Source organism: Bombus fervidus, chromosome 16 (assembly GCF_041682495.2).
Source record: "Bombus fervidus isolate BK054 chromosome 16, iyBomFerv1, whole genome shotgun sequence".
Taxonomy (NCBI): Eukaryota; Metazoa; Arthropoda; class Insecta; order Hymenoptera; family Apidae; genus Bombus; species Bombus fervidus.
The window spans coordinates 7,557,076-7,571,429 of NC_091532.1; the positions used below are offsets into that span (position 1 = coordinate 7,557,076).

At 35.9% G+C, this 14,354-nt stretch overlaps 1 protein-coding gene across 1 annotated transcript; it reads right to left on the reverse strand.

Moving 5' to 3' along the window:
• Positions 1-390: 390 nt before the first annotated feature.
• Positions 391-7,964, reverse strand: LOC139995587 (uncharacterized). The gene is made up of 6 exons (XM_072019195.1): positions 6,514-7,964; positions 5,443-5,690; positions 4,252-4,359; positions 3,875-4,050; positions 1,304-1,581; positions 391-560 (listed from the first exon to the last, which is right to left on the reverse strand). Exons 2-6 carry the CDS (start codon positions 5,642-5,644, stop codon positions 530-532), a joined length of 795 nt encoding a protein of 264 aa, XP_071875296.1. The 5' UTR covers positions 5,645-5,690; positions 6,514-7,964; the 3' UTR covers positions 391-529.
• Between the last annotated feature and the right edge of the window lie 6,390 nt (positions 7,965-14,354).

A 14,354-nucleotide genomic window follows, 5' to 3' on the forward strand; every position in this document is an offset into this window, starting at 1 on the left:
ATACAATTTTAAAGATACATCACTGGTACGCAACAGTGTAGTCGATTCATTTATAAATATAAATATAAATATGCTTATAAATATCACTAAAACAAATTGTCTATATGTGAAAATCTGTCGATTCTACATATGATTTTATATACGTCTGAACATTGAGTATAATCACAGGAATTGTAGTAATCTTTCAACTGTTTCATCTTATTGTCCATTTCGCTGTCGGAATCCAAGTTGGCATTTTCTTTCATTTTTTCCAACTCTAACTTCTTTTTATTTTTGTATCGTCTTGCAGTGTTCTTTAAACAAGAATCAGACTGGCAAATATTCAACCACGAACGCGAGACTTGCGCAGCACGCAGAAGCGACTCAGGATCGAGCTTTCGCAGTATTAAATGCGACATCTCTGGAGGAAGCTCGGAAATGATGTCGATCTTTGGCTTCGAGGGTTTGAAGATATGTAAAAGCGAGTTCAAAATCTCCATATTATCAAGCTCGACGGATGAATCGGTAAAATGATGGAACTTGCACTGCTTCAGCGATGTATGTCGCTACTAATCGTATTTCTGTAACAAAATAGTTCTGTAATCTATAATTGTTATATTTATGCTAAAAGATAAACTTTGTCATATCGTACTACTTAACATGCTCACTACGTAATTTTCTTTGTAATATATATTGCAAAAATGATACTTTATTTCTGTCTATCCACAAAACATTCATTTTGTGATAATTCAATATTTGAATTTTGCGTTTTATTTTTTACGTTTGATACTCTACCGTTATAAATATGATATAAAAAATATCAATCAAATTATACGGATAAGATCATATTATCACCACGGCTAAGTATACTAACAATTTTCTAACTGTGTGTATTCATATCACAGAAAAGGAAGACAAGTTGACAAAATTTTCGTAATTACATAAGAAAAATTAACTTATTCATTGAAATAACTAAAAATTAAAATTACTATACAAATTGATCGTTTATTGATATATGAAATTACTATACAAATTGATTGATATATCCTCTTCTGTTGAAAAATCAACTACGAAACAACCGATGAATTTATTCAAATTTTCACTCCGTAAAAATAATACGCGTTGGGAATAGACTATCGCTATATGTATGTATTCACGCTCTATTTATTGGATTGTAACATAAGTTTGGTTGAACTTAATATTTTTCCTTATTCGATCGAACTTATTCATGTTACAAGCCAATAGATAAATATAGTGAATAGAAAATGGAATCTGACGATTTTCGCAAGTATGTCATTTGTTAGAATCGTTTGTCGTAACTTACCTTTGATATTGCCGTAATCGACACAGTGTTTTCGACAGCCGATCGTTTTGCCGTGACAGTATCTCGATCTTTTCACGATTCGAGATCAGCTGCTGGGTCATGTCCAGCACAGGATCATCTTCAGGCTTCAAAATGGTCCCTTCTTGAATCGTTTTATCCGTATCACTGTCACTGACGTCTTTGGTTCTCTCGTTATCTTTCTTAATTGAGACTATCAAACGTAAAGATGCGATTTCTTGCTGAAGTTTCTCAGCTGTTTCCTTGTACTCTTCCTTCAGCTGAAGAAAATAATGTGCAACTATAATAACTTCTGAGTGACAACTCACAACGTACAACTCACGGCGAACTCACAATAATCGGCAACCAATAACTCGTAACGACTCGTGATCAACTCCCAACGAAGTCCAACTAACGACTAACTCATTTTCTCCAACAAAACGTCTTTTATACCAATCTTAGTACTCCTACCACACTCACATGTTTCACAGCTATTAATGACCAAAATGATCACGTGAAGGGTTAACAATTACCTATAATCCTAAACCACCGGCATATTGCTGAGTCATATGGCCCATTGGGATTTTCCATCCTTTCCGGCTTATTACCACTTTTACCTTTCCCAGTTAATCGGATTAACAAAAGTTTGTACTTCATGGGATAGATTTGTGATATATTACTATTTCATTACAAGATTTATTTTAAAGGCTATTTTATGGCACAATTTTATGATTCAGTTTACTATTCTATTATAGAGACTAATGTTTAAGGTTTGTGCTGTGACCATTTCCAAAGCTGACTGGTAAATCGCTAATGCGAAATTGAAACTGAAATGTTTGATTCGTTAAATAACTTTGAATAATTTCGTCGCAAACTTTATAGGCAGTGAATTGACGGAAAGCGGCGAAAATAGAATCGAGTTTTTATCGACGAAGCAATAAACTTTCGACCATCGAAAGCCACAGAGTAAATAAGGAAGCAGGTAGTTTATGTACAAAAAATTTGCAGCATTGTTGTAAGTCGGTTCGTATCCTTCTTACGATAATCTTTGAAAACATTTCTTTTCAACTGCCGTATTAAATTGAACATCAGTAAATAAACAAAATTAACATTTTTACGAATAACACCTTTTACATCTAATTTTAGAACGTTTTAATGACTGTATGGAATACAGTATAGAATACAATTATCATTGGATTTTTATACTACCGGATTTTTATGCAAATACATTTTCTTCATATTGCATGCGTATTTTACGTAAACGACATAAATGAATATGTTACATATTTTTTACCGATATGAGTTTTATTTGCAACAATTTATGACTCGTAATACTCATATTATAACCGCCGTACGATCAATTTATATCAGATATAACCATGCAGAACAATTTGAATTCGTAGTATGTACTTTAAGAAATGTGCACAATAACGAAAATCAAATAAAATTGAATTTTATGCTACGCAATTGACGCAAAAATATTGGTTACGAGGTAATATCGAAAGTTTCCAAAATTCTAGATACGAGATAAGTACGAGAATAGATATATCCATAGAATGACCAGAAAATGACCTGGCACGGTACTGGGACTAATTTAAGTATGTACATTTCGGTTTTATGACCTAAAGGGATCCTTTCCAGTTTATAATCCATTTTTTTCAAACAGCCGATATGTATAATTTATTTTACTTTACTTTATTTATTTTACCGTAGATTATGATAATTAGCTATTGATACACACGAGCAGGATTCATATTTCGTAAATATAAATATTTCCTACATATAAGCTGAATATTTAAAATATAAAAATCCGCATTCTAGTTATCATGATATTAATTTAAAAAAAAATGATATTCACAGCAAGCCATAATACGACAAAATTGACGCTTAGCCATAGTTGATCGTAAATTTCCCTGAACTCGTATAAATTGATTTAACCGAACAACAGATTAATTCACGAGAATTTGGTCCTGTATATAGGCTATGTAGCGACCGTATAGTAAGCCGACATCGGCTTAAACAGCAAGCAATTTCTATCGTCTGTTGTATCATTAACGCATCATACATAACAAAGCAGTTAACAGCCTTAATTAATAACCGAACAGCTGGTGCAAATAGGTGAAATGGAACTTTGGTGACCCTCGGTACAAATTAAGTGGTATATAATCCCATAAAGGCGTAGGCTATTGAATCTGATAAAATGTCTCGAACAATGTCCATTGCTTATGCTAATCCTACCCATACAACGTACCTCAATACCTTTACTTTAGTAAAGTGATTTACTAAGTGATTTAGCACATTATCGTAATTTTTATAATCCAGAAATAAAACCCAGAGATTTATTTTATCTACTACATATTCCTTGCAGACATCCTTGACATTTCTTGCATATTCTGCAGATTTTTGCAATTTCTAATGGTAACCAATCGATCTACAATTTCATATTCCGTCATTATTTCAAACTACGATATCTCACGTGTCTAGATAGCCATCGATGAACGCCATCTCCTCGCTTCGATTTACTCTATACAGGATGAGAAATCACAATCGCATGTATCGTATGGTCCAACTCACCGATTCGTTCTCCTTTCTCGATTCGTCTAGAAGTACTCGGGAACCTCGTTCTGTCTCGAGATACGCATCACGGGTGTCGACGATTTCCTTTCGGAGTCCGATCACGGTCTTCTCCAGCTCCAATTTGCTCTCGGCCAGCGTAACCGTCTGACTTTGCAAAATGTTATATTCGCCGGCTGCAATGAACGTTCGAAAATAAGACTATTCCTCGCCGTGGTATCCGTGGATTCGTTCGCTTCCGTTCGTGGTACGATGCCGCCTGTCAAATTTCGTTGGAAAATCTCGTTCCTCCGACGAAACGAGAAACGAACTCCTCCTCACGTTCCGATACACAACACGGTACTTCCTTCTGTGCGTCCGCGATTTTTTATACTTACCCAGCATTGACATCTGTCTGCGAATATCCTCCAGGGTTTCTTTCAACGTCTCGTTTTGTCCCTTCAAAGCTGCGGTACGCCGTATTTCCCTTTCGCGCTCTTCTTTCGCTGTAAATCAATGTTCGAGTAAATAGGTCGCCTCGCTGGGTTTAATGCTAATTAGTATCGTATAGAGTAGGTCATTAGCCGCAATCAGTTGTTCGATAGGTAAGATAGGGGCAGTTTGTGTTTATCAAAATATTCTCCTGTTCTCATAATATCCGTTAGTATTTCTTCGAAATGAAAGCTGCAATAATAAATAGCAGATGACATCGGTATTAAAGAACCTCGATAATGAAGCTTAACTTCTCATTATATTACAATGCAATCATATTATCTGGTTTCTAAAAGTAATAAAACCGCCTACAATTAGAGAGAAGAAAAAGGTAATCTTCCATGTAAATTTTCTTTTATCACAGTCTAACAAAACATATCTGGTGTCCCTTTGACTTCAAATAATGAAATTCTTCGCTTTGCGTATTCCATTCTAACGTTCTTCGTTTATCATTTTTTTCTACGACGCTAACAACAGATTCCCCAATTTTTCCTTCCGTGGAAATAAAATTTATTTTATTTATTCCTACCATGATTATGGATTAATTACTACACCGTCCATTCATGATATTTTTCTTCTCTTTGGATCTTTAAGCGTCTCATAACGTTCTCTATTCCGTACTCTCGCTTTACAAACGAGCAACAGATCTCGCGTTCCTATCGTCTGCTATTCACCGGACATTCATAAATCGTTCTCGATCGATTACTAAACCGTATCCGCCTGGCTGCGGTGGTACGGCAGAAAAATTCCTCGATCGAATTTCCCGTGGGGTAATCGACCACGATCACTCCCATATGTATTACATACATTCTGAGCAAATCAATGCCGCCTATCGATTTGCTTCGCTGGAAGCTGCGATACCCGACAACCGTATCACATCGACCAAGTCTCAGAGCTATTTAGAATTTAATCGATAAAACGACTTCCGATACATCGTGCTCGATTTCCACTCGAAACCTATTAAAAGGAAAGAACAAGACGATTTTATAGAAACGAACGAAAGAAACGAGGAAAAAGAGAAAAAGAAGAGTCGAGAAAAGCCATCGTCTGGGGGTTGATGACGATCAGTAAACGGAGTATCCAGCTAGGAAACCTACCATTTTCTAGTTGAGCCTTCAACTCCGAGTTTTCAGCCTGCAATGCGTCCGTTCGCTTTTCTTGCATCGTCAAACTGGTCCGTAGCTCTCGAATCGTCTGGTCGTGATCTTGTCTGGCGGCCTGTATTCTCAAATTGCTCTTCTTCACCATAGTCAGCGCCGTTTCGACGTCTGTTTCTATTCCCTTCGTCAGCCTGCTCATCACGGCCCATTGAGTCTTCTCGTAAATGTCGTTCCTGCATTCGTCTCTGGAACAATCGCGATCCGTGTCAACGAGCACAGGTAGCACGTATGTTTACCCGAACTCACTGTTTTATTAGTTTATTCGCGAAAGGATGCATCTTGCGCCGGAGCTTTATAGCACCCTGGGAGACGTTGTAACTTGTAACTAGATTATCTATCGCGAGAGAGAAAATTTCTGGATGTTCTTTATCTTTTGGGATGGATGAATTCTACGAGAATTTGCTTTTCTTTCATTTTATAATAGAAGTGAAAATGGTTGCTGTTAACGCGAGAGTAAACTCTTGTTTCAGGCTATCCGTTGCAGTTTGTACTTTTCTTCCAAGAGATACAGTGATATTAAGTACATACATAATACAAAATGATGTAAAACGTATAACGTGCATATTTTACTGAAATTACTTTTTTTAAATCGTTTTCAGCTACCGGAGAGTACATTTAGCTTTTAACATTTATTTTAAGTTCATAAAGAGTGAAATAGAGGAAGATCTACTAGCATTATATGTTAATATAATATTAGCTATATAATAAAATTTTGGAACTTTTCGGAAAGCGTGGTACGTAAAATATGAGCTAAAATGTGCTAAAACGGAATTAAAGTATAGTTTATTACATGTACGAGAAATAATTTATCTCCATTTTCAAATCCAGGTAATCAACTATAGGGCCTTGAAACAATTAATTATGCATTTTTACGGAAGATTCTACTATTTCTAAACGCTCGAAGCATTCTAAAAGTTCCAATTAATTTAACATATATTTCGCACATAAGATGTCTCCCTGCTAGTTTACGTTTATACTTGCACGTTATGTGTGACGAATCGCACTCACCTTTCAATAGTGGCGACAGAAATTAATTTGTTCTCTATGAATACACGTTCGATCGCATTTACCGCCTGAAGAATAGCCGTTCCAGCTAGCGTACAACTCTCACAATAATTCACGCTGCTGCTTGCTTGAGAACTCTGGGATACTTTGCTCGTGAAGGAATCCCGCGCTTCATCCTCGCTATTTTTCACCTGTTGACATGCTGCTATTTTTCGGCAACTTCCTTCGATGGAATGGTAAGGAAATTTTTACGATCTCTATCGTATACGCGATTTGAGAAACGTGCGCGTCTCTTCCTTCCACTCTTATTCTCCCCTTTATTCGTTACATTTCTCTTTCTCATTGCTACTTACACCCTTTATGTTCTAATTTCTTCTTTCTTTTTCGTTTTACCTTTCTACTCTTTGTTCCAATATTTCACATTTCTTTATTGTATTCACATACGTGTAACAATTAAAAAGCTAAAAGCGCTTTCACCTTTGGTGTTAAAAGATATGAAAGGTATCTGATTCCTGTAACTCAACGTTTCTCGAAATTAATTAATTAACTCGATAGATCCTTTGTAAGAATCGTCTTTAAACACTCGACTCGTGAGCGTATACATTTGTAAAGCGACGAACAGAAAAAACGTTTGGAAAGAAATTTTTGAAATAAGAAATAGTCGTTTACTATCTAAAATGTAGTCGTTTTATAATTAACCTAACTTTGCATTTAAAGTCTATCGCGGACTCAAGATCCTTTCATCGGGTTAATTTTTTTCGTTAATAGATTCATTTTGTGTTTAAAATATTCGAATCTTTCTTTGATACGCGAATCCCTTTTCTCCATTTCCGTATTCTCGATCGTTCTAAAGAATGAACCTTTTGTACGGCAGAGAGTTTATTAAGGATAAAGCGCCTAATTGTCTATGAACATTTGTTAGAATATAATATTCCGTCTAAAAGCGATTCGAAAGTGAATAACTTTTTCTATCCTCGAAAAATGTAAATCCTCGATCGAGAGAATAGTAACAAATTTGAATATTTCGCCAGGAAAAGTGGAAAACATTGTTACTCTGAAATTTGATTCGTTCGATGGAAATGTCCTTTGTTTTTCACGAAGAATCTGTGTTTTAGCATTTATTCCACTAACCATATGACGAGATATCGAGTCAGGTATTGTCTTCAACCGATTCCAGACAAGTCGCAATAGACTGGCTAACGAAATTTGATTCGATCGACTGACGCAGGTCACTTCCCTGAAAAAGTTTTCCACGAACGGAAATTTGTCCATGAATTCCACGATCAAGCGTAGAACAAAATGGATTCTGGAACGAAGGTTTCTCTTTAGCTGATAATAATTTAACGATTCAAATCGTGGAATAATTGTGGATAAATGATGTGGTAAAAATGATTACGTTTAAAAGTCATTTCATGTTTCACTCGATATCTTCGGCTCGTTAAAACACGTTACGTAAAATATGCTATCTTAAACGTAACGAAACAATTTCGTCAATACAAAAAAGAAAAGAAAAAAAAAAAAGGAAGGAAGTATTCAGAGAACGTAAATCACCCTAACTTCGGAATAGCCTTGGACGTTAAAACACGAGTAATGTTCAGTTGGAAATGGCTTCGCGAGGCAACCAAGTGCACCGAACGTTTCGTTGCATTTCGCCCGAAAAGCAGTTCGTTTCTTTTGACTGTACCACGATTACGAAACATTTGCACGCCTAATTGAATCGTGTGAATCAGTACCGATGAAACTTTCGCGAAATTCGCCTTTCATTGGGTAACGCCTTCGCGTAAAGACAGGAAAGGGGAAAGATTTTTTTAATCGCCGCGTATTGTCATTTTGTTCGTGCGGTGGACGAATTTATGCAAATACACAACAAAGTACGGCCGAAGAAGGAAATAGAATGGGAAAAAAGTGTAAAAAAACCTGTCGTAAGCTAACTCCAGAAGAAGAATATAGAATTCCCCTGCGGTTCCGTCGTGCTCCTTCACAATTTCCATGGCATTTATGTCCTTCGCGGTTTTCGTCGGGAATTTCCATGACAGATGTTCGATATCGCCAAGCCAGGAATATATCTCGTTCGAGACATGTACACACTCCCTGATATCCGCGATGATTGACGTTACTAGAAGCTTGTTCAGTTTCGGCATGATTTCGAAACGTTGCGCAACAATGGCTCGCAAAGGTTAAGATCGTGGATCATCGTGAATACTGTTCAAAGTCACAGCGCCGTGACCGGTTCGATTGATAAATATCTCGTGGGATAGGTAGAGATTTATTGATCGCTCTGTCTCCTTCGTACGTATTAGCGTCACAACGTCCTTGTTATTACGTGCAAGGAAAATTGAAATATCCTATGGAACTTTAATTGGAACTCTGTTAAAGAATAATTTTTACTAATGTAAATGTACTATGTTCTTTTCGTACGTAATTCAACAACAGTTTCCATTACACGTTTATTAATAAAGATTTTCGTTCTTTTCCAGAATATGAATTATCATTATTCAATGTGAAATCACGAATAATTAGAAGATCGGTGATAATTGGAATCGAAGTGCTTCTTGATATATGTTAAATTTACACGCTTTCGATATGTACATATTTGCTTGTCCGTATCTTTATTTTCGTTTAATTGCGATTTAATGAATTGCTGATAGTAAAGCAGGTTGCACGATCTATACATTATGCAAGAAGTTAGTGTCCCATAATTGTAGATTCGTGTAGGAACGATATACAAAGGAATATTCGGGAAAACATTCACCATGCATTGTCCCTGACCCGCGTGACTCTTGCTTCAAATGTAAAATATTCAAAATTGCCTTTGTTATTACGCTTTCTATTTTCTTGTTATTCTTATTATTATGCGCATAAAATTTCAACACATTTGTTCTATCTCATTAAAATATATTTCCTGGAGAGAAACGACAATATGACGTTCTTCCAATTTGATCGAAACTGTTAACATCAAGTTTGCTATTATATGTATCGTTGTTATTTCTCGTCTTAGAAATCCACGAGATAAAATAGCGAAAAGCTTTTATCCTACGGAAATCGAAGAGTTGAAACGGTAGACGATTATATGTATCTACATATCAGAAGCAGAAATTTTCGATGTAAGTTGAGAGTAGGTGGCACTATATCTCATTTCTTCAGTATTTTTATTCTTTTCACTTGTATCATTCACTATCTAAATTTTCCAGCGAAGAATTAATTAATATCCTCTTCACAGGTAGATATTCCCTTTAATTACGTTCTAAATTAACTTTACGCCAGACATATTTAAATATCTGCGTACAGTTGCAACAACAATGGAATTAACTTTTACTTACCGTAAAGATAGATTTTACGTTCCCATTTCTTTCATGGTGCTATATTTATTTAAACGATTAGCCTTTCGGTAGCATAGAATAGAAATCCTCCTAATCTTCTTCAATGTAATTTATTCGTCGAAAGGAAGTGGAATTCAATACGTTCCTTCCCTCCGTCTTATCGAAATTGTAAATCAGCCGGCATCCGTAACTTCATTCGGAAACGTGTAAGTATAATTGTTCCTTCGAGGCGAACTTGTGCCAAGCGATTTAATCGGGAAAACTTTGCAGGTGGATAATCTGCGGAGTTCTTACAGTCGTTTCTGGCTCTTTGATGAAGTCGCAATCACGTTAATCTATCCGCGATTTTCTAGATAAAATCTTTACCAGACCAGACACAGACCATCGAGATTGAAACAGAGTATCGACTTACATCATTATCGATACTCATGCGATTATTAGATCGCTAGCTAATGAGACTGTCGAGCACATTAGAACGTCTCTGCTGTACAAAACTTTGATAGAATTCGTGAAAATTCCAATAACGAGCAGTTCAAGTATCAAGAACGCGATTTTATTCATGAAAAAGAGAAGGTAAAGTCGCCGACAATTATTGAGAAATATTAATGTTTGACGTTATAAAATTACTTGTTACTATAATTTTTGTCTATAAGCTTTCAATTCCTAAATTGATTCTAGCCTTATGGGTGTTATGCGTTATGATAATTTTGTATCCAATTCGATATCCCGTTCGACAAAGAGTTGGATAAATAACTGAAAAATAATAAAAATGAAAAATATTATGAAATACAAATACTACATTTCACGTGTCGTCTCTTAAAATATAAATTCTGTAGAAATCAGTGGATTTACCGTGCTTTCTATGCGCCATGCTTCGAAAATGCGATCTCCGGTAACAAATGCTAAAACCACCGAATGCCATGTCATCCCGCATCCATGCACGATCCGTCATTTCACGGTTTTCTAGCCACGGCTGTCGCGAATTTATCATCGGCAGCCACCTCCGGCGTTCGTGCGGCGGAAACTTCGAAACGAGTAGTTTACGGAGTTTACGAAACCATTCGTGGCAGCCGGTCCAAGCGACGACGCCGCGTACATCCTTGTACTGTGTTGCTAATCTACAGCAAATTTAGTCCAGTATTATTGGTATTATTTGACGTCGTCGCTTAGCATCGTAACGTTAGCGAGGGAAACTCTTCGTGGCTGCACACAGACCTAATTAGGATAAACACTTTCTAGCAGACGTCATATTCGAAGTGGTTTAAGTTCGGTCCTCGACATCGTTACAACGCGTACTTACACCATCAACCATGCTGTCTTTCTCAAGTGGCGGAACATGTTTCGCTAACTAACAAATTGACAAACCCTGCGGCACGATTCACGCTAACTAAGACACTCGCCTGGTAAATGCTGTGCAGTTAGTTAGCCTGATACTGCTGGAAGCCTCTATAGTTTTCGGTGGATGAAGCAAACGGGCCACGAATAGGCTGCAGCTGCTGGAAACTTGGGTAAAACAGGGCGAGATAACTGTGAATTGGTGTACGATTCGAATTCGTCAGTGTACCTGTTTGTTGCCGTGTTATTTCGTTATTTATAACGATACGGAACGTGTAAATTTGCAATTTAATCCCTTGCGAAAATAAATAAATAAAATCTGACAAAAGATAATAATTTTCAAATTAAACGAACGTGCAATCTGATTATCATGATCATGGAGGAGTGTGTTTCGATGTTACCATGGGGGAAATCTCAAATACGTAAATAATATTCGATAATTCTATATAAAAACACGGTTTCCAATAATTATTCGTTGTAACAAATGTATAACAATTATCCGACGTTAAGCAATGTTTATGGGGAAATAAGGTGGAACTACATATATGACTATTATTGTATTTTAGATGATTTACAATGTTAATTACAATTTTTCATCGGCTAGTATGATATACGGTAAAATATAATTGCATTTTCAACTTCTGTCAATTAATGCAAATTCTGTTTAAATAATTCAAATAACTAAAGGATAATAATAAAATATAATCGAAAGTTAAAACGAATATTTCTGATATTTTCTTTGAAGTTTCAAATTAGCTACGCCCATTTAATTTCTAATTTTCCGAGGATCATTGAATCTCTGCTCGATCAACAGCTTCGTACTAAAGTTGTGGGAAAGCGGAGAACCTTAATTAAAGCTCGACGTCAGATGGTAGAAATGCCCCATGCATAGAGAGTTTCGAATAGGTTTACTGTTATTCCTTACTTCCTTCATCCCGTTAATTTAAAACATATCTATTTTATCACGTTCGTTACGTTATACGGTTAAGCCCCACAGCGAACGCTTATAAAACCATGAATCAATCCAACTTTGACTTCCTAAAGCCCTTACAAATTAGTCGTCCAATAAACCAAGCATCTATCTTCAACCCATTTCCACCATTGCTCTTCCTTTCTTGGATTCCTTCTAATTCTGCTGACTCTTGAGGTTCGCCAAAGTATTGGAATAATCAAAATTTCGTTATGAATATATTATAAGAATTATACGAAACCTTCTGAAATTTCGTTGGCACTGTAATCAGACACGACGACGAAGTTAGAAGACATTTATTTCAAACATACACTTAATGAAAAATTAATCTACAGAATAAATAGTAGCTTTGAACGTATAATTAGTTCGAAGAATAATCTTACTACATAGTGTGGCTTATTAATATAATAAATAATTTACTGTTCAAATTTAGGTTGTCCGAAAAGTGTCTTTCTTTTATAGACACGTCTTTTGCAACGACGCATCTTTATACAAACATGAAACCTAATCTGTCGAATGTTGTAATCATTATCTTGAAAGAACAAAATGGATCATACGTAATTCGATAAAATAATATAAAACGAAAAATGTTGTGTATACATTATTTCCTTATAAAACGAAAGAAACTTTTCGGACGACCTAATTCTTCGAGGATCTCTCCGAGGTAAATGCTTTCAATAAATACATTCTACCTTCTACTATATACATTATCACATTCATTTCATATTTTATCAATGTAATCACAATAGCCGTGCCCCGTTACAGCGCCAATGAAATTCCAAAGTATACAATGGATGGAAAGACCAATATACTCACAAAGCGGCACAAACATTTTTCTTATTAAGTTAATTCTCCGTTAATAACTTCTTGATTTATTCAGCTATGTTATCCAAGAAGAATGTTCACCTTTCGATTTAAACTTACATAGTGTTAGACCACACACAAGGTGGTGAAACTTCGGAGATCGGTAGCTATGTACGTGCTACGCCTAGCGTTGCCTAAAGTACATTAGTGGAAAACCACGGGAGATGTACGAGTGCGCGCAGAATATTGGGGGTCGAGTGAATTATGCACCGTTTGGAAACGGAGGCTGCAAGTAACGCCGGTTCATAATGGGACCGCGCCCGATATAATTTACTGGTATTTAGGTTCTCCTATACTACGTTTGCTCGTTAAGTTAATCATGCTCTTCGCTGTTGCACTTCATTACGCTGGACCTACGAACGGTGGGGGTTGCTGGTGAAAGCTCGGATGATGGATCTCCGTACCTAATGGGTACGTTCGTACAGACTGAATATTCGGAGCCGATATTGAACGCGAAGCCATTTCGACTACGACTATATCCGATCATTGTTCAAACTAGAATCATTCGATCGCTAAAGATTTCATTTCCTTCGTATGATTTCAAAACGTGTGGATAATTATATAACCGTTATATGCATTTCCATCGAATTATATCATTAATAATTATTAGCGGTGAAATGAAATAATTTTGCTATACCGTACGTTCCAGTTAAGGATTACGAATCAATTATCCTAGATTAGTTGCTAGATAGATACGCAATTGAAATCAAATCGATGGTTAAGACTTTGAGAATAGAATTATAATCGTTTTCTCTAAAAATATTTAAACTGGATATTTTGAAAACTATACAACTATATAATTTTTTTTCGAACCATTAAAATATCTAATCTTGGACGGTATGCTTCTATTCATCAAGATATTTTAACAAATTTCATATTTTCATAAATCTTAGTTTTCTCTGAACTAACGAAATACGTACCCAATTTTCATTTGGCATTCATCAGGAATCCTTAAAGGAGGAAAAAAGCTGTAGGAGGAATCAGGCAAATAAATCCAACAACGATGCACATTTCTGTAATCTCTTTTTTTTTATGAAACAATAATATACAGATATCTATAGTAAATTCCATCTGTAATAATTCGTGTCCACATTATTTACAGAAATATATTTATATTCATATTTACTTCCTTATATGTATATATATATATATATAGATCGGTGAGCTCGTTTACCTATGTCGCAGTTTTGGTCTCACGGATTATCGTGCTTGTTACGATCGACATCGCGACGCTAAAACCTTAACCTTAATTCGAGTTTCGTCGAAAACGTTAAGCTAGGCTTGCACGACGACGACAATCATGTATTTCTCACGCTTTACACATACACGTACACGTACACATGCATACACCCTCT

Coding starts and splice junctions, on each gene's coding strand:
- LOC139995587 (XM_072019195.1), bottom strand. CDS start 5,644: ATGAGCAGGCTGACGAAGGGAATAGAAACAGACGTCGAAACGGCGCTG. Junction 4,360..5,442: donor GAAGGCTCAACTAGAAAATG/GTAGGTTTCCTA, acceptor ATTGATTTACAG/CGAAAGAAGAGCGCGAAAGG. Junction 561..1,303: donor CGATTACGGCAATATCAAAG/GTAAGTTACGAC, acceptor ATTTTGTTACAG/AAATACGATTAGTAGCGACA.